This window comes from Salarias fasciatus, chromosome 11 (assembly GCF_902148845.1).
Source record: "Salarias fasciatus chromosome 11, fSalaFa1.1, whole genome shotgun sequence".
NCBI lineage: Eukaryota > Metazoa > Chordata > Actinopteri > Blenniiformes > Blenniidae > Salarias > Salarias fasciatus.
The window spans coordinates 9,533,892-9,557,453 of record NC_043755.1 but is presented as its reverse complement, the minus strand read 5'-3'; the positions used below and the strand labels follow the sequence as shown (position 1 = coordinate 9,557,453).

The 23,562-nt window shown below is 41.7% G+C and overlaps 1 protein-coding gene across 1 annotated transcript; it reads left to right on the top strand.

Annotated features, from left to right (window-relative positions):
* Positions 1-57: 57 nt before the first annotated feature.
* LOC115397136 (mitogen-activated protein kinase kinase kinase 5) lies at positions 58-16,564 on the top strand. Its single transcript, XM_030103333.1, has 28 exons — positions 58-506; positions 586-725; positions 1,744-1,931; positions 2,067-2,235; positions 2,529-2,635; positions 2,856-3,026; positions 3,149-3,261; positions 3,906-4,065; positions 4,172-4,322; positions 4,935-5,039; positions 5,314-5,363; positions 5,766-5,861; positions 6,950-7,034; positions 7,326-7,459; positions 7,875-8,002; positions 8,720-8,856; positions 9,011-9,116; positions 9,220-9,377; positions 10,227-10,428; positions 10,630-10,798; positions 10,992-11,157; positions 11,957-12,142; positions 12,231-12,336; positions 12,520-12,757; positions 12,941-13,053; positions 13,797-13,894; positions 13,996-14,072; positions 14,856-16,564. Exons 1-28 carry the CDS (start codon positions 167-169, stop codon positions 14,950-14,952), a joined length of 3,990 nt encoding a protein of 1,329 aa, XP_029959193.1. The 5' UTR covers positions 58-166; the 3' UTR covers positions 14,953-16,564.
* Positions 16,565-23,562: the final 6,998 nt, after the last annotated feature.

The window sequence follows — 23,562 nt, the reverse complement described above, 5'->3', positions numbered from 1 at the left end:
GGAGCCAGGAGGCGGGTCAAGGCGAGAGGAGCGCTGGATCTTTGGCTCGAGCGAGGGCGGTGACTCACCTGGGGAGAGTTGCAACAGTTGTTACATTTGTGTTCCGAAGAAGCGGCCGGGAAGCAGACCGCGCGCCGAGTTCGATCCGCGCAGCTGAAGCGGGAGCATGTACACGACGGAGCGCAGGCGGATGAGCCTGCACGAGCTGAGGAGGAAGGATCCGGTGTGGGTGTCCGCCGGGAGTCTGTGGCAGGACAGCCTGGCCATAGAGCTGAGCGCAGGCAGCGGCCCGGGGAAGCACCTCGTCTCCCCGCGGAGCCGCACCAGACCGGTGTCCGTGACTTACATCGTGAGCGAGGACGCGTCCGTGCCGCACACGGAGGAGAACTTGTCCCTCAAGTGTCTGAAGGAAGCGTGCGCGGACGCGCACGCCGCCTTCAAGACCATCTCGTTTGAGAGGATCTCCATGGGCACCACAGACATCCTGGATCACTTCTACAACGCAGGCAAGTGCAGGCACGCCGAGGGGAATGCGGCGTGTTTACGCAAAACTTAACTCACGCGCACTTTGATCTCCTCCTGCAGATGTAGCGGTGGTCGAGATGAGCGACACTTTCTGCCAGCCCTCGCTCTTTTATCACCTCGGAGTGAGAGAAAGTTTCAGCATGACCAATAACATCATCCTGTACTGTTACAAGCAAGACACGGACCTCCAGGCTGTGAAGGTAAACATATACGAACCCCATCGGCTCAAGATCAGGAGTTTTCCCCTAAATATGGGTCCACGAGTCCCCAAAACAAGCCCCCAGCTCTTGCACACGCCCTTCCTCTCAAGTTGTGCTGATTGGCTGAGTGTTTGAAAAACTAATGTTTCTCACCTTTCACCTCACACTACACTATTGTTAACATGTCTCAAAGCCACAGATTATGAAAAGATTAACTCTGTAAGCAAGTTGGACCAGTATAATTGGAAATATAAGATGGCCTTTGTTCACTTTGCACTCATAAGAAAAAAGTGTCATTTTAAAAGATTTTGGGAGAAGACATAACTCTGACCCTCACACATGCAAAGAAATACCAAAATACAAAAGTATTTAGAAAATAACCCTTAAACCAGCGTGTGGTAGAACAATTTTAGTAGATACTGTCCTTTTTGAATAACTGTGTGCCCAATTTATTGAACTTTTCATACAGGTTCAAATTGAAGGGCTTCACAGATGATTGACAGTGATGCAAAGGACAGTCAGTCCAACACAAGATTTGAAAACTATGATTAAAAGATAGACTAATATTAATTATTAAATTTCATAAAAAGAAAACCTGATTGGAAATATATTTTAGAACATGAATAAAAGATAAAATCATTATAGAACTTATTTTCAACACCAGATAAAACTGCATTTCAACCATGAATACATAATAAGTGATGTTGGTAATTAAATATTATAAGACAGAATAGTGAAAGGAAAATAATGAGTTACTAAAAGAAAGGTTTTAAGATCAGAGTATTAAAATCTGACTCGTAAAAAGTGAGAGAAGCAACCGAACTTGACAAATATTTCAAGCTATAATAATAAGCAGTGTAATTATGTAATATATAGACAGGGAATATTAGTTGAAATATTGCCTACAATGATGAAAACTTCCTTGTAATTATTGGTGAATGATCAAAGGTGACACTTTTCTGACCAAGCCTCCCAGTGTGAATTGTTCTCACATAATGTCCACATTGTCTTCCTGCAGGAGCAGTGTGGTAGCTACACCTTCATTCCTTACACGGTGTCACCTCAGGGCAAAGTGTTCGCCTGCGATGCCACCATGATGACTTGCATCAAAGAGTTAATGCAGCCTACCTTCCAGCTGGAGCCGCTCCTCACGCCGCTGGTGGAGAGACTGGTGCACCTGCTCAACAACGTGCACGTCCAGTCCAGGTACGGGCCGGCTCATCGTCATGTGAAGAATAACACATAAATGCTGTAAATAACAACTTCCTCCACCCTCAGCCGGCTGCCTCTGTGGAAATTGTGAAAGAGTGGAATTACTCGTCTGGGTTTTTGTGCTGACAGTGAGTACTTCCGGGAGTCGGTCAGGCATGAGATCCGGATGGCGAGGGAGAGATTCAGCGGCCAGGCCCTGAGCGAGGAGCTGAGCCGCATCCAGAAACGCCTGGACAGCGTGGAGCTGCTCACGCCGGACATCGTCATGAACCTGCTGCTGTCCTACAGAGACATCCAGGTTTGTGTTTATATATTGTGTTTATGTATGTGTGTCTGCGGCTGAATGCAAGAACATGAGCACCGTTCCTTTCGAATGCATGTTATCATTTAGCAAAATAATGAAAAACAGAAACTACTGAAAATGTGCAAATACTTACAAAATTATTGCTTAATTTATTGTGAATAGTTATTTACTATTTCATTGTTTGTTTGTTTTTTTTACTTAAAAACACATCTTTAAAAAAAACAGCTTTTTGTTTTCATGATGCCAAAAGTAAATTGCATGTTAAAATTGGGAATTGTTTTCCTCAGGATTATGATGCCATGATCAAACTGGTGGAGACTCTCACTGAGCTGCCCATGTGCATGGTAGCAAGGCATCAGAATATCAAGTTTCACTATATTTTTGCTCTGAACAGGTACCCGCGCCCTCACACCACCTACTGCATGTCCTGGCTTTTTTTTGTGGCGAGTCAGCATAGTGACCTGTAAACAGTTTCCAGTTCTTCAGTTTCACTTTTGAGCCTTTTGCAGCTGTCAGCATGTAGTTGCTTTGTGTATAAACAGGCGATATAGAAACGTCGCTGCCAAAGCGGAATCATATTAATGTTTTTGGGGTTTTTTTTTTTCTCATGTCAGGAGGAATCACACAGGAGATCGAACTAAAGCTCTAGAGGAAATCCTTCCCATTGTGGAGTCGGGAAAGAAAGTGGGATCAGATGTCTACTGCCTGTGCGGACGGATCTACAAAGACATGTTCATGAGCTCAGGGTTCACTGACCAGCGCAGCAGAGACCAGGCCTGCTACTGGTACAGTTTGTTTTACGACTTGTCACACAAACCTTTCCACTTTTGAGAAAGGTAGCTTTTGTTTTTTTGCAATGCACTTTCTTTTCCCTGGTTTACACAAGTACTTATTGGTTATTTTGCAGGTATGGAAAAGCTTTTGAGACAGAACCAACGCTCCACTCAGGCATCAACAGCGTGGTCCTCCTCATGGCGGCTGGACATGAATTTGAGACGTCTATAGAGCTGCGCAAAATAGGTGATTTATGAGGCGGTTTTTACCTCCAGAGGAAGTCTTTGATGACGATCCCTGTTTGCTCTTTGCAGGTTTATATTGTGCTGTAAATGCCGCGGTATTGCAGTGTACACATTAACCCAGACACTTCAGGTCCATTACGTCTTCAATGTTTTCCTGCTTCTAGACGCTTGAATTTAATAAATGTGTCATCATGAAGCTCTGCAGGATGCCTGATAGTGAACCGCTCTTTACAATCGAATGTGTTGAAGTGGAAGCAATAAACCATGCAGGATTACAGCCCTCCAAGACTGGCTGCCTTTGCAAATGTATAAGTGGAAGTTTAAGATATTAATTATCCTGCACTCTCTCACTGTTTAACATTCAATTTTTATCATAAATTTAAATATCTCAGAGATCTACTATTCAACAAAGCGGAATATTTTTATTTTAGACAATGGAAGGAAACCAAAGTACCTTAGAGAAAACCCACAAATGCAAAAGTTAATCTGATTTTCTGCAAATAATTCACTTACCTTTAAAAAGAGGCTGCTGCGGTTAATCTTTGGTCCATCTCGGCTCCCTGAAAGTTGAATGCTCTTGCATTTATGCATCTAGTGAGTATTTCTCAGCCTTTTCCCCTTTCTGTGCTCTTGTGTTGAATCCAGGTGTGACTTTAAATACCCTGCTTGGGAGGAAGGGTAGTCTGGAGAAGATGAAGGACTACTGGGATGTAGGTTTCTACCTCGGTGCAAACATCCTCACCAAGGAACACAAGAAAGTTATTGAAGCCTCTGACAAGTTATACAGACTCAAGGCCCCTATATGGTAAGACTCAGTCATCCATCAAATGATCTGTTTTTACCAGCAGTAAAAAAAAAGGGATAAGGTATGTATTCTTTCCACTGTGGACTGACAAATGGGTTTGTTTCAGGTATGTGGCATCCATCATGGAGACGTACATCCTCTACCGTCAGTTCGCCAAGCTCCCCGAGGTCAGATCGCCGAAACAAGACACGGTGGACTTCTGGATGGAGCTGCTTCTGCAGACCTGTAAACCCACCGTGTCAACAGACCGCTGCCCGGTGAGACGACACACAGCACTCCGATACGATCTGCAGCAGCGCATAACTATCCGCTGCAGAGATGAAGTCAGTTCAATGAATCAAATCAAATATATCATGTGAAATGAGGGAGAATTCTATGAACCTTTTGTCACACAAATCAGTGATCTCAGGCTTCCAGACTAAACTTGTTGGTTATTAACTGTTCAACTGACGCATAGAGATGGGCGGGGGGGAAGGAAGCTTCCTTCCTATGCAGTTTTTATTGTTGTGTGGTCATTGTCTTGATTGCAGCAGGAAGTATGTCCATGTTTTTGTGCATATACCTGTCTGCTCGTCTGCTTAGCTTTTGTTATTGTTGACATTATCCCTTCGTTCATCTAAATATTTTTTACTCATCATTTTTAATCTTTTTTAAGATATCATACATTTGTGACGCTGCTCCTTTCCCTACTGATGTTGCTGTATTTCTGTGTGTGTGTGTGTGTCTAACTACAACTGGGACTGGAGCGATTGCAGTCAATAAAGGAATATAACTGAAAAGAAGAACATATCAATGAAAACTATGTAGCAATAGAAGCCAATGCAAACAGCGGAGACTCATTTTTTTCAACTTTTTAAAAAAATTTTCAGGTGCTCATTCTGGAGCCCAGTAAATTCCTTCAGCCGGCAATAGTCCGTGTCAGTGAGGAAGACGAGAGTCGCACTGTCCAGCTGCAACATGTCACTTCCTTAAAGGTGAGCTGCCCTTCGCTGCTAAATCCTGATAGTTTTACCTGCTCAGAATTGTGTCAGAAAGTGAAGACTTATGTTCTGGAAAATGTTTGCTCAGATAAAGATCAGGGCGTGTCGTTTCTTCAGGTGTGTGTGTGTGTGTGTGTGTGTGTGTGTGCGCGCGCGCATTCTTTTCTCTTGGCTCAGAGCTGTTAATTTCCCTCACACATGCACAGAAAAAACTTAATTGACGTGTAATCTTCTTGCTCGGTAACTCACTCATGCACACTTTTTCCAGAAAGGATTACACCAGTGGACTTTCCCAGCATCTGCAATCCGGGGAGTGAGGTAAAGTGGAGCGCAGCGTGTGTAAACATCTCCTCTCAGCAGTTCAGGGCGTGTTTCAGAACACAGGAAATCTAAAGGACCCGTAACATACGAGTTGTCAAGGAAACCCTGGACTGGCTGCCAGTATAGTTTCTGGCATTTCTTCTTTGACGTTTGTGGATGGATTCCCGGCCCCCCTTCACTGGGGATCAGTGCTTCTGTGAACTTTGGTCCATCTTATCTTTCAGCTTTGTTACATGCTCGACTGCAAGGCTTCTTTTAAAATGCTCACAATTTAGGAATCTTAACATCAGAATACAAAGAGATGAACTTATCTGGAATGTGTGTGAATGTTGTGTATGTCAGTGTTTTTTTTTTTTTAATGTGGAATTAAAATCTATATTTGAATATTTGTCTCGAAAGTGCATCAAAGATTGACGAGAGGAGCTGCTTTCTGTATGTACACTACAACTCCGACGACTTCCAGCTCTGCTTCCCCTCAGAGATCCACTGCAAAGGGTGAGCAACATCTGCAGAGATGCGACAGGACAGTGTGTGTTTTTCAGTGTGTTGCATTTGTGTGAAGCCCGTTGAGTGACTTGCGCAACAACCAGACAGGGATGCCCCCGCCCCCCCACATTTCCTCGCTTCTGCCTGTTTTTTCTACTGTAAAACCGCAGCCTGTCGTTGACCAATGGGCCGTGAATCACCTCCATAAAGATAAACGGGCCATCATGACCAGCTGCAGGAGGACAGTCTGATGCTGGCAGGAGAATGGGAAAGACATTTTTCTTTTTAGAATTAGCGTAATTGGTGACGTGCAGAAGTGGGCGTCAGCTATTCGCTCTCTGTGAGTCATATCCTTTGTTGCCCTCTTAAAAGTCCCCTCAGGCCAGATCTTTACTTCACTCCTGCTGCAGAAAGTACTTGACCCAAATCACAACACTTGTCATTTCCTCTGGTGCCATCTTACGCAACAGGTAGTATCTCTGTTTTTTTTTTTTTTCCATTCATGTGTCCTTTTCCTGCCATCGCACATCCACTCCTTTGATTTAACCTCATATCAATCATTTTTTATTGAGAGATGAATGTTTTTTCACTAAGTTTTTTTTTTCTCTTGCATTGATTTGGAAGGTTTTGTTTTCAGACGGGAAAACCAGAATGGGTCAATACAGTATAAAGGATGGAAGGATAAAGCAGTATCTAATATATCTTTAATTATATTGCTTAACTTCCTCACAGTTGGAGCCGTCATGGATTTCTCTGACGTCTTGGGTGTGTGAAAGTAAAGGCAGCGCTCTGCATGTTTGGTTATGAACTGCCGCAGGCGTCTGCATGATTCTGTCTCTCTGATTTACTCGACACTGAGAAGCAGCTGTTGTTGGATATATTGACAAAACCAAGTTAATGAGAAACCAGCATCATTCCGAGAAATAGAGCAAGGTGACATTCCTGCGCAGGTGATTGTTTTCACAAAGATACATGGTTCTTTCTTTCTTTCTTTCTTGCTTTGACTGTATGAATAAAAGCCTTTTAGTTCTCGAGTGTTCTTCTTTAAAACCTTGTTCTTCCATGAATTTCCTTTCATTTCGTTCACATCCCGCCAGGTTCTGTGAGCTGGTGAACTCTCTGCTCCAGCAGGCTGTGGACCCTGCGCAGGACCCACAGCATTTAACCGAGGGAGTGCTGGAGGTCAGTCGCCGTCCGTCATTTCTGTCCAGTTCTCATGATTTTAGTTCTCAAGTGTCTCAACAAGAAGGAAAAACAGCAGCTCCTACATGGGAATGTCAAATTTAAAGCACATGATTACATTTCAAGATGGTTTTTCTATGTGGAGTGTTGGAGAATTCTTGTTTTGATGTCATATTTCTCTCCTCCAAAGTTTTTTTTCTTTCATTATGTGAATGTGAAATTCCTCACAGATCTGCAGTCTTTCCTTCTACTGAATCTTCATTCAACCCTTTTTTTTTCCCCATTCTGCAGTACATCTATGAGACCAATGAGAACGGTGACAAGGTGGTTCTTGGTAAAGGAACATACGGGGTGGTTTATGCTGGAAGAGACCTGAGCAACCAAGTACGCATCGCTATCAAGGAGATCCCTGAAAAGGACAGCACGTACGGGAAAACACTCTTTTTTTTTTTTTGTCCAAGTAATCTCTCGCTCGGGAACGGGAAGCCTCTCTGTTTCTCACAATGCCTTTAAGATGCCCTTAAAAGGAAGGAATTCAGCAAACATAATCACTGCGCTTTTTGTTTAATACTGGAGAAGCTATTTAAACTTCTCATTGCTTCAATTATATTTTTGTATACAAAGAAGAATTCTGCAAATATACCACAAATCCAAGCTTTTACTAAGACATCTGTGTTCTGGAAAACTCAAAGCTTCCTTGGCAGCTCGTCAATTTTATTTTTTTTTTTAGACTGTTCTCTTCAAAGCAGCAACTCCTCCTCATGTAAAGATAATATCCTTAATACCTCTGTCACACACGTATTCATTTTTTGTTGTTGTTGTTTTGTTTTTTTTTCCCAGGTATTCCCAGCCTCTCCATGAGGAGATCGCTCTACACAAGAGGCTGAAACACAGGAATATCGTCCAGTATCTGGGCTCAGTCAGTCAGGATGGATTCATCAAGATCTTCATGGAAGAAGTACCAGGAGGTATCAAACATCTTACAGTATTGCATGCAGATATCCTGTTTGTCAGTTTAGACTGTGTACAGAATGAATTCCTGACTAAAACAAATCCATTTAAATATAGGGTGAAAACCCTTCCTTTAAGCTAAGCTCATTTCTTGTGTGATCACATCTGTTTGTCCAACTACTGAATCATTTTCTCTTTTATTTGACTCGGAAACATGACTCATGTATAAATCTGAGCTGACAGTTAGTTGCGCTTTCTTGGAATCTATCCTTTAGTAATTGTGCATTAATAGGCCGGTCAACAGGTGGCGCTCTGCCCTCTCTGGGAGATCAGAAAGGAGTCTTGTCTTTCTGGTGGAAACTTCTCAAAATATGCAGATAACCATTCACCCACTTTTAGTCTGCATTTCTTCACTCGTGTGTGTCTTTGCAACATGATATGTTCTTTATTTAGCATTGAGGAAGTCATGTGTCTGTAAAATAAATACGTAACATCCACTGGATGTCGGTTCTAAAGAAGTGGGTGATTCCATCCATTGTCGGGAGGAGAACTTCAAGCTGTGACGAGAAAAACCACTGAAACACTCTGTTGAAACCACTCCCGCTCATAGCTTTGATAAATATTGCAAAATTCAGTAGAAACCATTGTGAAAGTTTTCACATTAAGAAAAAAAAAAGTATTTTATCGTCCTCTGTATAGAAATAACTCTTTTTCTTTTTGCTTGGTTCTTCTAGGAAGTCTGTCATCTCTGTTACGCTCCAAGTGGGGTCCTCTGAAAGACAATGAGGCCACAATCATCTTCTACACCAAACAGATCCTGGAGGGACTCAAGTACCTCCACGATAATCAGATAGTCCACCGAGACATCAAGGTCAGCCAAGCGCGGATCGATCGTCTTTATGTTCTGGATCGGGGATTTTCTTTGAGGATCACTGGCGACCCTCAAGGGGAAAACGCACCCCTCGCTTTAAAACCCCACTAATCTGCACATCGTAAGTAGCATCTGTGTTGTTTCTCTGCCACAGGGCGACAATGTGCTGATCAACACGTACAGCGGAGTGTTGAAGATCTCTGACTTTGGAACGTCTAAACGCTTAGCAGGGATCAACCCCTGCACAGAGACTTTTGCTGGTAAGTAAAACACATTCACGTCTCGACTATCGAAAGAGATCGCAATGACTTTTTTCAGTGTTTTTAACTGCTTCTCATAATTTCAATGATGCTTTTTCAATAGGAACTCTTCAGTACATGGCCCCAGAGATCATAGACCAGGGGCCTCGGGGTTATGGGAAGCCTGCAGATATCTGGTCTCTGGGGTGCACTATTATAGAAATGGCAACTGGCAAAACACCATTCCACGAGCTGGGAAGCCCTCAGGCAGCCATGTTCAAGGTAATGAAGAGAAAGCTGTGTTTCATGCCCATTTGTGACCTTATAATGGAAAAAAAGAGAAAAAAAAAGGCTTTATAAAAATACATTCTGAGTAATGAAAGTTGCTTTTGAGACTAGAGACTGTGCATCCAAAAAATCTTCACAGTACTTCACTTTTTCCATATTCTGTTATGTTGCAGCACTATTACAATTTTTTCCTACAAATTCTACACACATTCTTCCATAATGACAACAAGAATTGAAAAAGAGATGTTTTGAAATGCTTTCACATCTGTTAAAAATGGAAAAACAAGGAAATCACATGAATTCACCTCCTTTGCTCAAATCTCTGTTGATGTTGAATCACTCATGGCAGCAAGTGCAGCTTCGGCTCATTAAGAATATGATGCTTTGCACAGTTATTTTTGGCCATTCTTTTTTGCAGCACTGCTCAAACTTTGTCACGTTGGATGGAAAGCATCCGTGCACAGTTATGTTCAGATCATTAATCATCCCTGGAGGATTAAATACTAATGCTGTGGTGATGCCCAGTCTGGAACTCTTGTTCCAATTCAATTAAGTTAGCATCAATTCCTTTATTCATAATTAATGATCATCATTGTACAAAGACATCCAATGCATGGCAATAACAGGATTTAAATCCTGTTTGAGACAGCAGTGACTTGTTGTGGGGGACTTCTGTCCACCTCGCCGCTAACAGTCAATACTGTAAAATCATTCAGCATGTGAGCTGCCCTGCAGTCACAGAGAGCGACTGGCCTTCCATTGTTAGACGACTGATATCTCTGAAATGAAATGGCTCCTTATGAAGTGGAAATAATATATTGCTCTGTCACAAACCGTCTCCAGGTGGGCATGTTCAAGATCCACCCCCAGGTTCCAGAGTGCATGTCGGACGAGGCCAAGGCCTTCATCATGAAGTGCTTCGTGCCAAACCCAGACGACAGGGCCACTGCCACAAAGCTGCTGGCGGATCCTTTCCTCCGCTCGTCTCCCAGGAAGAAAGCCAAAGTTGTCCAGGAGTCAGACCCAAAAGACTTTCTTAGTTCTGGTGAGGCCTTGAAATTCACAAACCGTCCTCATATCATCCATCCATCCATCTTCTATACTACAGGAGATAATATGATTTTTTTTTTTTTATGTGAAGAGCATCTGGGAGTGTTGTATCCACCCAAAAATGACTGAATGCAAATGATTTCTGACTTGTGTTCACTTGAAGTATCTAAAAGTCACTGTCTCGTTGTGTTTGCAGCTGACTATCAGCGCAGCCTGTCTGTGCCCGTCTCCATCTTTGTGGAAGATACCGACTCATACTCGGGCTCAATAGACCTCTCTTGTTCTCTCGACCTGCGGAGGAACCAGGCAGACCTCAGAGGAGATGAAATCTCCGAGAGCCCTCCAAGTACCAACCGCTTCCTGCCGTGAGTAGATTATTGCTCAACTGCAAATTCAAAGCCTGATCTGTTGCGTGATTGGTACACCGCAGTGAGGCTTCGGCTTGACAGCCGGGTCAGGTTACATCCTGTCGAGGTAGAAAAAGGCCAAATTGCAAAATGGGAACAAATTAACAACCATATTTCTTTGTTGATCTTGTTTCATGTCTTCATCATCCAGGATTCCAGATGACTCGGTCACGGACTTGAGCAGTCCAGCTGCAACAGAAGAGAATATCGGTCTCTTCATGCTGAGAAAGGACAGCGAGAGGAGAGCAACGCTGCACCGGGTTCTCACCGATTACATCAATAATGTGGTGTCCAATATACAGGAGGCCGTGCCTCACGTGAGTAAAGAAAAGTCATAGCTCTCGTTCAAAAAGCTGAATTATTGTTGCATTGCTTTTTGCAACACACATGGAGAATTTTTCTTGAATATTGAGGATTTTTATTTGTTCTTCACTTTTTCATTTGGAGTGTTGGATGAGAGTCTGGGCGTGTCTCTGTGTTTGAAGAGCTAAGGTGGGATATAAAACTGATGGTTAGCGAGGGTTCCACCCCCACACCAAGTCCAGTTTCCTCTTTAATTTATTTTATAAATGTATTTATTTAAGCTTATTATTTCACACACACAGCAGATGTTTTTTTATCTTGACACTGCACTATTGATACACGCATTGATACAGTTGCAAATGTGACGGGTTTATTTTCATACTTATTTGTTTACAGTACTTCAGGTTGCCAGTGTATCATCTCATATGCAGCTTCTCAACCTTCTATAGGAGTTTTTTAGCATTTCTCTGACAACCCTGCATTTATTAAAATTATGGAAAATATTTTAAAAATGTCCTTGTGTAGTTCATTTATATCATTTATATCAAGGAATACTGATGTTTTGTCTTGTAGATCTAAACATGTTTGTGTTTTAGGCTGTTCAGTTTCAAAACAGAAAAAAAAATCATTTAAAAATGACTACAAAAACATGATATACAGGAGCAGAGAAATATATTTTGTAGCTGAACACTATTCAAAATGCGGAAATATGGATCTATTTTTATGTATCTATTTTCTATTTTAAGTCCAAACGTTCTTTCAGGAAACTTGAATTATACCCTCATTACCTTTGTTCTGTCTCTGTTTTTAAAGTATGGTGAGGGCTCCTCGCTCACTGCAGCCCACATCACTAAACTCATTACCTGCTTGCGAGACAACATCCACTCCCCAGACAGGAAGCAGCTGACCAGCGGCCTGCTGGACCTGCGAGCCACGCTGCTCGCCGCATCAGTGCCTCTGAACAGCCTGCAGGCGGTGCTGTTTAGCTTCCAAGATGCTGTAAGTCACTTCTGAGACCATAAACAAAAATAAGAAAGGCATCTATAGAAATACACTGTAATATCAATATATTTCTTCTGCACTGTAGGTGAAGAAAGTGTTGAGACAGCAGCAGGTGAAACCTCACTGGATGTTCGCTCTGGACAACCTTCTGAGGCAGGCGGTGCAGGACGCCATCACTGTGCTGCTTCCAGGTAGAGCTTACTTTTACTCTATTGTTTAAGAAGTGTCAAGAACAAGAGTCTCATCCGAGGTGACAAATGCTTAGGATGGTCATTCTGAAACATGGACTTGTTTTAATGCAGCATGTGTTTGTTTTGAGCGTGTTTGTTCACTTTGTTCATTAACCTTCCTCACCCTCCACGTCTGTGTCCTAGAACTGAAAATCCAGCTTCAGTCCTCATTTGAGATGGAGGAGAACACTCAGGGGGAACCGTCGCCTGACCCAGACACTCCTATAGTTCTTGTCCCGGACCAGCCGATGGTGCTGACAGACACACACTCCACAACTGACCTCCTGTCTGCGTCCAGTCCGAACTCCCCTACGGACCTCGTAATCACCACGAACTCTCCGCTCAGTGAGAAGCTGAGAGACATGAGGGTGGAGACCAAGAGGTATAAGATTCAGCTGATCTCCTCATGTTTTAAATATTTTTCCACATGTTGCTATAATTGTGGATTATTCCATTGAGCCTTATAACAAATAAAACATTTGGAATTGAAATGTTGCACTGTTGTGGCGTGAATGGCTTGTAATGATTATTCTGTCCTCTCGTCGGTGGCTTTGCTGTGTTTCAGACTGCTGAGTCAGTTGAGTGAGAAGGAGAGAGAGTACCAGGACCTGCTGAGAAAATCAGTCCAGAGGAAACAGGAGCAGATAGATGCCCTGAGGATAGCAGCAGTCACTGAAGGTAAGCCTGCTCCGATCACACCATCACTGAATCTATCTGGAGAGAGGAGCTGTTATTGTTATATGCAGGTTTGAATGGATTTTTTTGAATTCAAATTTAAAAAAGGCTAATTTCATTGACCCAACTATTGCACAATACATTTGGTCCACTTTGCATTACAATTAAAGCCAGAATAAAAAAAGCCAAGAGAGAAATTACCTCAATTGAAAAGAGATTTTTTTTTTTTAAATATCAGACTGAATTGAAAATATTGAAGAATGGGAGGAGAAGACACCTCCAATATTGTAGCTCAGATATTTAGTTTGGAATCACAACTCTATAATTTCAATTTAGTATCATGCAAGTTAAAAAACCTGAGCAGGGTATCATTCCTCACGAATATCCCATCCTTCATATTGCGCCACCTGAAAAACACGCCGTTCTCGACGAGGCGGTCGAGGCTCAGTCAGTAATATGGGAATTAAAATTACACAAGAAGCAACATGACCTGTATTACACGAAGGGACCAAGCCCTCTTTGGATTACGATCAACTATTGATTCCCAGTACTCTTTCTTCACACTTCTACCAGTCAGACTGAGCCACGCCTCAGCTGTAGGCTGATGGGGGATTTCTGCCCGACTGCTTTCTGTGGGAGGCGCAGACTGCTAGATCAGTGGCTCATGTGCTCGGATGACAAGCACGTTCACGTTTCACATGAAAATCTGACCGAAACATAACGGGTACATTCCCGTATGTCACTAGATGGGGAGCCGACTTCACAGAAAACAGCTAATCCAGAGACAAAGGCCATGGTGCGCTGGCTGAAGACTGTTCCTGTCGATCAAGACACTATTGATAAGGTAAACTCAGTTGGAGCCCTGCCTTTTTTTTTTCCCCGAGGCTGGTAGATATTACTCATCCACCTACTGTTAATCCACTCCTGTGTGATCCTGTTCTCTAGCTGCTCTCTCATGAGTTCACCTTGGACTGTCTCCTCCACATGGCCTCCAGGGACGACTTGATGTACTGTGGACTGAGGTGAGCTGCTTCTACACGTCACACTCACTCAGCCCCTTCATGCACAAACAGCAACGAGTGCTGTGAGAGTGAAAACAACATAAGATTAGATACTGGATGATTTTTCAAACTTACTGTGTGGTGTGATTGTATTTGAATAATCATGATTAGCTGCATGGATTGATTTTCTGCTATATAATTAGTTTTTAATTAGTCAATCTTGCATTAATTTGCACATTGATCATTGCTTGTGGTGACATCTGATTTTTGGTGTATTATATATTTGATTTAAGCCTGAAATGAGAAAGAATATACGACTATTACTGCTACCTAATGCTTAATATTTAAGTATATATTTACCTATTTTAAGGTTTTATAGTAATTAGTCATGATATCTGTTAATTTATGTTTAAAAATAATGTGACATTGAAACTTAAAAAAATGTGATTAAAGGCACAGTGTGTACATTTATGTAGTACCATCTATGTGCGTTAGGTGGCAGTATGGAGTCGCTGAAGTACCGAGTTTGCCATAAATTCAACTTTTGTCTGTTTCCGTCTGAGTTTTAACAGTTTGTTTCATATTTGCCACAAGGTACCGCCTTTCTTTCTTCAACTTACTTTTCTTATTGGTCCAAACAGACTAGATTTTAGAGTCCAAACCAGTTTCGACGAGCTGGTTAAATCTATAAATGTTAAAAACACGGCCCAACACAGGCGGTGATGGGACAACATTGTGTCTGTTGTTTTCTTTTATCTGATTTCCACACTGTGCCTTTAAATGTGTCTGAAATCGCCCTTTCAGGGGTGGCATGCTATGTCGCGTCTGGGCCGCCATCACGGCTCGGAGAAAGACCCAGCTCAGCACGCTCAACGAGGACGGCGAGGACACGCTCCTCTAGTGGCGCTTGATCTCTTTCTTCAAAGGACAGGTCTACTGGCAGGCTGGCCCTGTGTTGTTTGGACTAATAGAGACACTGGTCAACATGGATGATGATCGCTTTTAGTTTTTTGTTAAGCTGTGAATGTATTTGTTTTTTTAAGAAACTGACCTCTGTTTACGTCTTTTAAAAGTGAGGTCTTACCAGCAGTATTTTTTTAAAGGTTCTCAGGGCTTTGGCGAGGGGGGCTGCAATAAAAGCAAGTGCTATGCTAATGAAAATGTGTGTTTTGTTTGTTGTCTGCTGTTATTTTGTATGAGGTGCCGTGATCTAAACAGTCTCGGGCCACCTCACTGGGTTTCCTTGGATTTATATGCAGTGCAATTCTGTAAGGTATTTTCTTCTAAAAGAAATGTGGAAAGATGGGTAATGCTGAGGATGTAATATCACACATTTCTGGAGGGCTTAAATGTTTTTTTTTTCCTCAATGTGATATCTGCTAAATATAGGCTCTATGCATTTTTCTACAGAATTACTATGTTGATATTATAGTACTATATGTGTTTGTATCTCTGAAAATATGAGATTATTACTGACCTAACTTCAGTATTGGACATTTAAAGCATCTTTCTCCTGGTGCTTCGGTAATGTGTCTGACAGACCGAGATCAAAGTTATTGGGGGTAGATTACGTTTTAGATCAATACATCTGCCTTCTGGGCAAGTGCGATTCCTTGCAGCATCCTGCTGAAAATACTCCAAATACTGAAGAGGAACACTGAGTAACTGGCTGGCCTGCTGTCTGAATGAAGCTATTTGTTCTCAACATGGACAGATTTTTTTTTTTTTCTTCTTTTGACGGAGTGACGAGCCATGGAAGAAGTGATGAACTAGTGAACAGTCCTTAAATTCCACATGTGTTTCCTCATCTGTTTTCACAATGTTGACGTCTCCTTAGCAACCATTGCATGGACTTTGTGTGTGTCTGTGTGTCTGTGCTGCATGACCGCATATGAGTAGATCTACTGTTTAATGTGGAATTATCTTCTGGGAAATGATTTTGTCTCATTTTCAATTCATGACTGTGCTTGAATTTTGGGAAACACGTTTAGGGGACTGTAATGTTTGGAATGTTGATTCTTAAAAGAAAGGCTCATGACTAGGTTCAGAAACGGGAGACTGGAATGATCAGATCCATGCTCGCCACAGTTTCCCTCAGTCAGGTTATGACTTTATTAACCAAATAACCTTCTCCTTGTTCATATTGAAAACGTGTTATTGTTTTATTTGTAGATATATAACTTAGAAAACGTTTTTTGCTATTTATGTATATTTGTGTGTGGTTTGCCATTTCTCCTTGTGCATACATGGGTTTTCTTATGGTAGTCAGGTTTTCGCTATCTGTTCAAAACGATACATTTGAGCCAAATTAACAAAACCTATTTTTGCAGATAGTCTGCAGGGATGATCTGCAGCTGACCATGACCCCAGGATGAATATAGTGACATTGAAGAAAGGTGGATGTTTGAGGATACTTTATCTTTTATACCCTTGACCATGCACGCCTTTCTGCACGCTGTCAACCTGATAATAAAAATCCACTCCTGTCCAGATGTCTTCACTACTCCTACATTAATGTGATGCTGGGATGTCGCCTTATATCATATGATTTATGTCTTTGGCATCATCAGGTTTCTCTCCTTGAGCAGGTTTGATTTTCTTGTGAAGATCACAAACTTTGATTTACGGTTCCAATGATCCAGGATGCAAAACGGATCAAAAGGTGAATAATAAATAAAGGCCTCTTCCTCTTATGTCCTTGGAGTGTGTCAGGAAGAGAACTGATACGCAGATGTTATCAGGCAAATTCAATTTTCTGTCTTCTTGTCCCCTCACCTCAATTCTTCGTCTCATAAATTAATATATGATTGCAACACAACAAAATGCCCTCTGCATTTTTAAAGCAATGCAGCGTTTTTTCATTTTGACTTTTTTGAATGTCCAATTACAAATGTTAAAGATAACCGTTATTTGACTGTTTAAATCAGATTTCTTGTGTTTCCTCATGACTGTGGCTCATTTTGCCTTATCGCTGAAAAACCTGCAGAAGCTGTCACCTTCAGCTTATTTCTTTTCACGGATAATTGAATATTATTTGAGTGCATCCCCCTGAGTCTCGCTCATTCTAATAAGCTTTGTCACACGGCGGTATTAGGATTGTCCAGCTAATAGGATACATGTTGGCTTTGATCGGACACACTGGCATACACAGCAGACGCATTACATTTCTGAGTGCACCCTAAATTTGAGCTGATTAGTTTTTGTTTTCTTTTACAGTAGGAGTTTTGACCTTATATCTGTCTTCTTTTAAGCATTTAGCTTGAATTTCTCTTCCCTCTGGCAGTATTTCTGCTTTCTGGATTGCCCTTATTTTTGAGATTACTTTATTTATAAAGACGTGGCACTCATATTGCCTTCAGTTTATCTCTCCGTATGTGCCCGAAATCCTTCCATCTCCGTTCTGTTTGGAGGACCAAAACCACTGATCGGCAAATAATAAGGACTGCTGTCAGGGGGGAGTTTTGGCACGCACTTGGGGGAATTGAGGACGCCACACTGGGAGGCCGAGGACCCCGGGGATTACTGAGCTCACCCTCTTCTTCGCCAGCTTCCTGAGGACAGGTCATCCCACTGTTTGGACTCAGCTTAGGACAAAATGTTGGATTTAATTTGAAAGAAAGAAAACATCTTGTACACAGGGATGATTCAAATTAAAGCAAGTGCATGCTCATTTATGCATTTCTGCTTTGGGGCTCATATGAACTGCGTCATTACATATTTGTGACACAAACTTTATTTCAGGTGCAGAGCAAATGTCTTTGCAAGTGCGGTTGTGTGACATTATTTTGTAGGAATTTCAAGCTGGTAAAAATATTTACATATTATCTGTAGAGATTAACTGTCATTCGCAAATTTTCTTTACAGTTTTCCACATGGACCAACTGTATATCAATCTTCGTGTGTGTCTCCCTCATCTGACACATCTTTATGACCCTCTGGAGAAGCAGGAAACAATCTTACAAGCAATTAACGTCAATCCAATAGTGTTGCCTTCACTGTGCGTCTGTGCCAGAAACAGACACCGCACTGGATGTATCGGTCGATGATACTTCCAGCTGCGCTGAAAATACTCTCACCAGTTCTGAGGGGTGTAGAATTAATCCTGGCTGTAATCTAGAGACTTTAATTTAAAAGAAAGCGTAATCTAGCTGGGTGTACATGAGCATCTGTCTATACGTATGTGCTGCACAGCTCCTCCAGGGCTTGACCTCAAGATCTTTAACCCTTTGTTTATCTCTCTTGCCGTTCTGTCGCACTGCAGACTGATTTCCATCCCAGTGGTCTGACTGTTTGACTTCTTAATATTATTCGCATTTTGACAGAAGACAAAAAGTAGTCATCTGTATTTTAAGACGTGTCTTCTCTTCTTACTGCTTACTACTTCTTAATGTGCAATTAATGTGATATTATTATTATTGCTATTACAATATTATGAATTCACAGCCATGTGTGGGTTTTCTCTCAGTACCGTACTTTCCTGTAGTTAAAAATGTGTGTTTTTACATTACTTGATGCATACATTACATTACTTACTCACATCATCTAATCCATGAAGATTAACAGCTAAAACAGCATGTTCTTTAGCTGACAAATTCCTATAGTGTTGCCATGCTTGCACTCAAGTTTCTGGCATGTGTGTGATAAAAAGCAGCGTGCAGCCTGCTTCTTTCTTTTAAGTCTTCTTGCAGCATCGCTGGCTGTTGACGGTGCTCTCATGTCTGCTCATTTAACCCCAGTCAAACTCAGTCTGTTGTGGTGCAGGTTTCCCTCCTTACAGATTGAACCAGAGGTCAAACGAAGGCACTCCCACCCTCTCATTCACCTCTCTCTCTCTCTCTTCCCTCCTTCCTTTTTTTTTGGGGGGGGGGGGGGGGGGGTTGCCATGGAAATGAAAGCACTTGGGGGGGGGGGGGTGTTTCTATTATTGAAGCAGTTGTGGGATTGGCGGTGGGCTGGGAGTTGGTAATAGTGAAATGGAGCAATTCATGCACTCATAAACAGAGAGTGCGGTGGAGCAGAAGGGAAGTGGAGGGGCTGGGGAGGGAGGGAGAGAGAGAGAGAGAGAGAGAGAGGGAGAGGCGAGGAAAAGGAGAATAGAGAGAGGGGCCTCGGGGGTGAACGGAAAGAGGAGCCAACTCCACGTGTTTTGGTCCTGTTTCTAACAGATAACACGTTTTCAGCCATTACGTCATGGTCTGCGGGGCTCTCTGCTGTGGAATCTCATTCCTCATGGAAGAGTGGAAGCGGAGCGGCTGGTAAGGCCACCTGTTGTTGCGGAGGCCAGAGAAAAGCTCAAAGAAGTTCAAAAGGCCTTAACTACCACAGTCTTCACTATACTATATAAAAAAAACAGTAAAATAACATGACTGCTGAAACTTGCAAACAATGACATGAAAATGCATTTAAATGTATTTATTTATTTAGGCTTTGGAAGCTTCAAAATCCATTAATAAATCAATGATCTAGAAACATCATTTTTGTGTTCATCACTCCATATATGTGGAGAGAGGTGATTTTTTTTGTGCAACAACTAAATAACTTGTATGCATAAAGTTAGCTTTTTCTTCCCTAAAAAGCACAAAATAAACATTTTACAGTGAAAGTATGTGAACAATGTGACTTTGAAACTTTCCAAACATAAAAAAAATATGTGGGAATCAGAAATTTAAACCTGGATCTCTGCTAAGAGTAGGAACTAAAAATCACTTTACTCAGCTGCAGTCTTTAATGCATCTCCCTCAGTCATTTTAGAGTCCTTGACTTTATGAGAGTGCTGGTACATTACTGGCGCAGTGGAGCAGTGGTTGGCGTTGTGGTCTCACACTAAGATTTGTGAACAGAGGCATCAGTGCGGCAGTGAGAGCAAATGGCGCATTATGTCTGGAAATATTATCAAGACAGGAGACTATTTTCCGTGTGTGGGATTTGTAGTTTATTCATTTAACGTCCTGTAATAAAATCTTTGTGTCTTTCAGAGTTCGGCATGTATCAGCAAAGATGCACTCTCCTGTCTGGATGCAATGTAGCAGACAACTGTTCTAAAGTAGTCAAATGACTGAAGTTCTGGATGTGAAACTTATAATACAGCAAGGCCTCCCAGCCCAAACACAAGGCAGTGAGAGAGGTAGGCTAAATTCAGATTATGCAGACCAAACGATGTGCTTTTTCCCAGCACCCTAGAGAGAAATACAAAGAAACAGGCAACTCTCCCACACTCTGTCTCTGCTGGCATGTATGCACACAATTTCCCGATGTGATATCTCATGTAGGACATGATTAAATCACACCGCAAGAAACAAAAGACGTCATGGCTGTAAATTATTTGAAAGTACAGCCCCCCTACAGGTGCAGCTGACCTTTCACCCTGCTGAGAGACAATGGCGTGGTCACAAAAATAGAGCCTGCTCCCTGAGACCCGACAGCAAAGTGAACCAACGGACTATTCAAACGTCAATGAAATCACGCCTGTGTTATGAGAAAAAAAACTTTGCTAAAAGTTTTACCTTCAATGCATCAAGCAAACATATTTCAGCATTACATCAATCATGGCTGCTCGGAGTCATACCCACCCTTTGCTTACGTTAGCCCACCCCTTCTGGTAAAATGCTGCATTTGTTAAAGGCAGAGATAGTGTACTGACTGGTCTATACCATAGGCAGGGTCAGTTCTCTCTGGGGACATTCTGAACATTCTTGCTATTGTTATTTCATTACCAGGATGAGGGTTACCCTTGCCATTCACAGGAGTTGACCTCTAGACTTGGCGGCGGTGGCAGTGGCGACCATTCTCCTTCGAATAGAAACTGAATGTGAGCGCTTTCTGTAAAGGTGATGATCTGCAAATAGTTTTGGAGATGGCGATTGGGTTTTGTTTTTCGCTTTTTGTTTGTTTTTTTCCAGAACTCTGAGTCCAATTCGTGCACTTAGATGTTTAATGTTGCCCACAAACATTTTTCTATGAAAAACATGGGTGCTGAATGAGCGATGTAGTTTGAGAGAATGTATTTTGTATAAAAAGTCATGTCCACATTGGAATGCATTTCAATCATATTTTATTTTTTTTTCCTGACAGCTAACAGGAAAAATGTTATTATTACATCGGCTGTGAATTCAGACTCAGATATTTGTTTCACCTGTTTGTGCTAATTTACTGTCCTATCTGATGAGTAGCCAGCGGAAATGATAAGTTACCTACCCAGGAAATACCAGCCGGAGCATTTGGTTAAGTTTGACCTTTGGTGTTGGGGGCTGGAGTTTTGGATCCCAGAAAGGGCATCACAAAACAAAACAAACAAATGACAAAAACTATTCAGTTCGACAATGCATGTTGCAGAGTCGTGCTATGGCAATCTATGTAAATTTGAGCAACCAAAGAGATTATTTGGGAGGATCGTTTCATGTAAGTTATATATGTTATGTCCAGCAGAGCTGGCCATACATACAGGGTGGCACAAAAATGATTTTTATTATATGGTTAGATGTAAAGGCATTACGTCAGTCAATTACGTCAGTGGGAGCTGAGGGACAGTCTGGACTCATCATTAACCAATTCACGTTTATACTCAGTCGTTGTCAAGGCTGGTACTCAAGTTACGAATCTGCAAAATATTCAATCAAACTGAAGCACTGTCTTCCTTGAAAAACTGTTCATGCTTACAATTAACTTAAAATGTGCAAATAAACTGATTAAAGAACGACACTTGGCCCAGTGCTTAAAAAGTTCAAATTCAGAGACAATTGGTTCAGGATGCAATCTTTCCTCTGATAAACTCTTGTCAACAGCTCCTCTCTGTCCAGCAGTATCTTATTCTGTCGACTATTGCATGTCAGATTTCCTCTGTTTATGTGGCCCTTTTTCTTCTCCTCTATTGTGTCTTGAATAACTACATCTGCGTTCAGAACGTTTGTGTATTGATGCAATCATGTCTTTTTGGTACCAATTTATTTTTGTTTACATGCAGCGTTGTCCATTTACTGCCCTCTTTCGGTACAAACACTGCTCAGAGTGATCAAAAGAGGCTTATCTCATGTGTGAGTGCTCGTGTGGGAGGTATGGAGGCACTCTGTGTTAAATGAGGAGTGAAGCTGAGGCCCAGAAATCACATCTTTACCTAAAAGAACAGACAAAAGGGTGGAGGAGTGTTTCCTTCATTTCCTGTGCATGGTGAGGTCCCCCATTGTGTTTCACTGATGCATTTAACCTGAGTTCAAAGTTTACGAATTAAACTGATAGTAAGAAAACAACAACAACAACTAGATTTATTTATTTGTGCAGACTGTTTTAGTCTACAGAATCTTTGAGGATCATACAACATTTCAACCCTTCCAAACAGTTGGTGTCCCTTTTAGGCTTCACTTTGCATGACTCACCTGCACATGTGTGATGCATGAACACACTCTTCACACTGAGGAATGCTTTTACCGTTAGTCTTTGATTTCTTTTTTTCATAATTATGAGATTGTTGGCTCATGCAACAGTTCTGTACTAAAGTGTGCAGGATATAATATTTAATGTTTTCTAAGAGATAATATAAGATCTTGTCAAAAGGAAAGAAACTTACTTTCCCTTCATTTGATGTATTATCAGCCTCTTAAAAGTATTTTTAAAGTAAATTTAAGAATAAAAATCAAGAAAATGCTTCATGAAAATTTTAAAATGATTTGTGATTTAAGGTATATTGGTGTCTAACAAGTGTTTTGATCAAAGTGTGTGCAAACATGTCAACTTGAGAAGCTGGTAAAGATTGGGAAAGAAAGGGTGAAAAGGGTTTGAGGGCGTCAGTGTGCTTGTTGAATAGGGAGCACAAAGGATCTAAAAATGCGTATCTGCAAAACACTTGAAATTTACAATTGAAATCCACGACCTCTGAAGCTTCTTGTTTCAGTCTTATCCTATTCAGAGTATAGAATCTACAACAAGGTATGCAAGGTTTGGGTTCTCAGATAGAATCAACAGAGTTTAATAAGCTTGGAGGCACTGGGATCTTAAGAAAATATTTCCGTCATGGTGTGAATGCACGAAGGACTTCAGGGAAAATGTAATTACAAGTAAAGGCACACCATTGGATGTTCAATAGAGACTGAAAATCTGCACACCCAACCCCCACTTCCTTCAGCATCCCCCGCTTTCCAGTTGCAATGACAGGTGGCTCTTGGGGGTTTGGGTGAACAAGACTCAACAGCTGCACAAAAGAACCCCACTAGGGTTCTTTTGACAGGGCGTCCCCTCTCAAGTGTGCCGACCAGCCCCTGGCCCAGCCCCCATCTTGGCAGATGCTGGGTGGGATCCACAGGTGGCTGATGACAAGACACACTGCAGTCATTACACACTTTTATGGGACAAAGATCAGGCCTAAAGTACTTCTATTACTTTGGACTGTTTAACAGAATTAGGTACTAATGAGAGAACTTGGAAACATTTAGGTGGAGTAATTGGTCGAATGCATCACATATAACATCTAACCAAGACGAGTCAAACAGGATAATCTGGTATTCTTCATTCATACAAATTA

Bases quoted from the DNA above. Each gene is read 5' to 3' on its own strand.
- LOC115397136 (XM_030103333.1), top strand. From the start codon at position 167: ATGTACACGACGGAGCGCAGGCGGATGAGCCTGCACGAGCTGAGGAGG. The intron at 507-585 runs GCAAGTGCAGGC...CTCCTCCTGCAG, and splicing joins GGATCACTTCTACAACGCAG to ATGTAGCGGTGGTCGAGATG. The intron at 1,932-2,066 runs GTACGGGCCGGC...TTGTGCTGACAG, and splicing joins AACGTGCACGTCCAGTCCAG to TGAGTACTTCCGGGAGTCGG.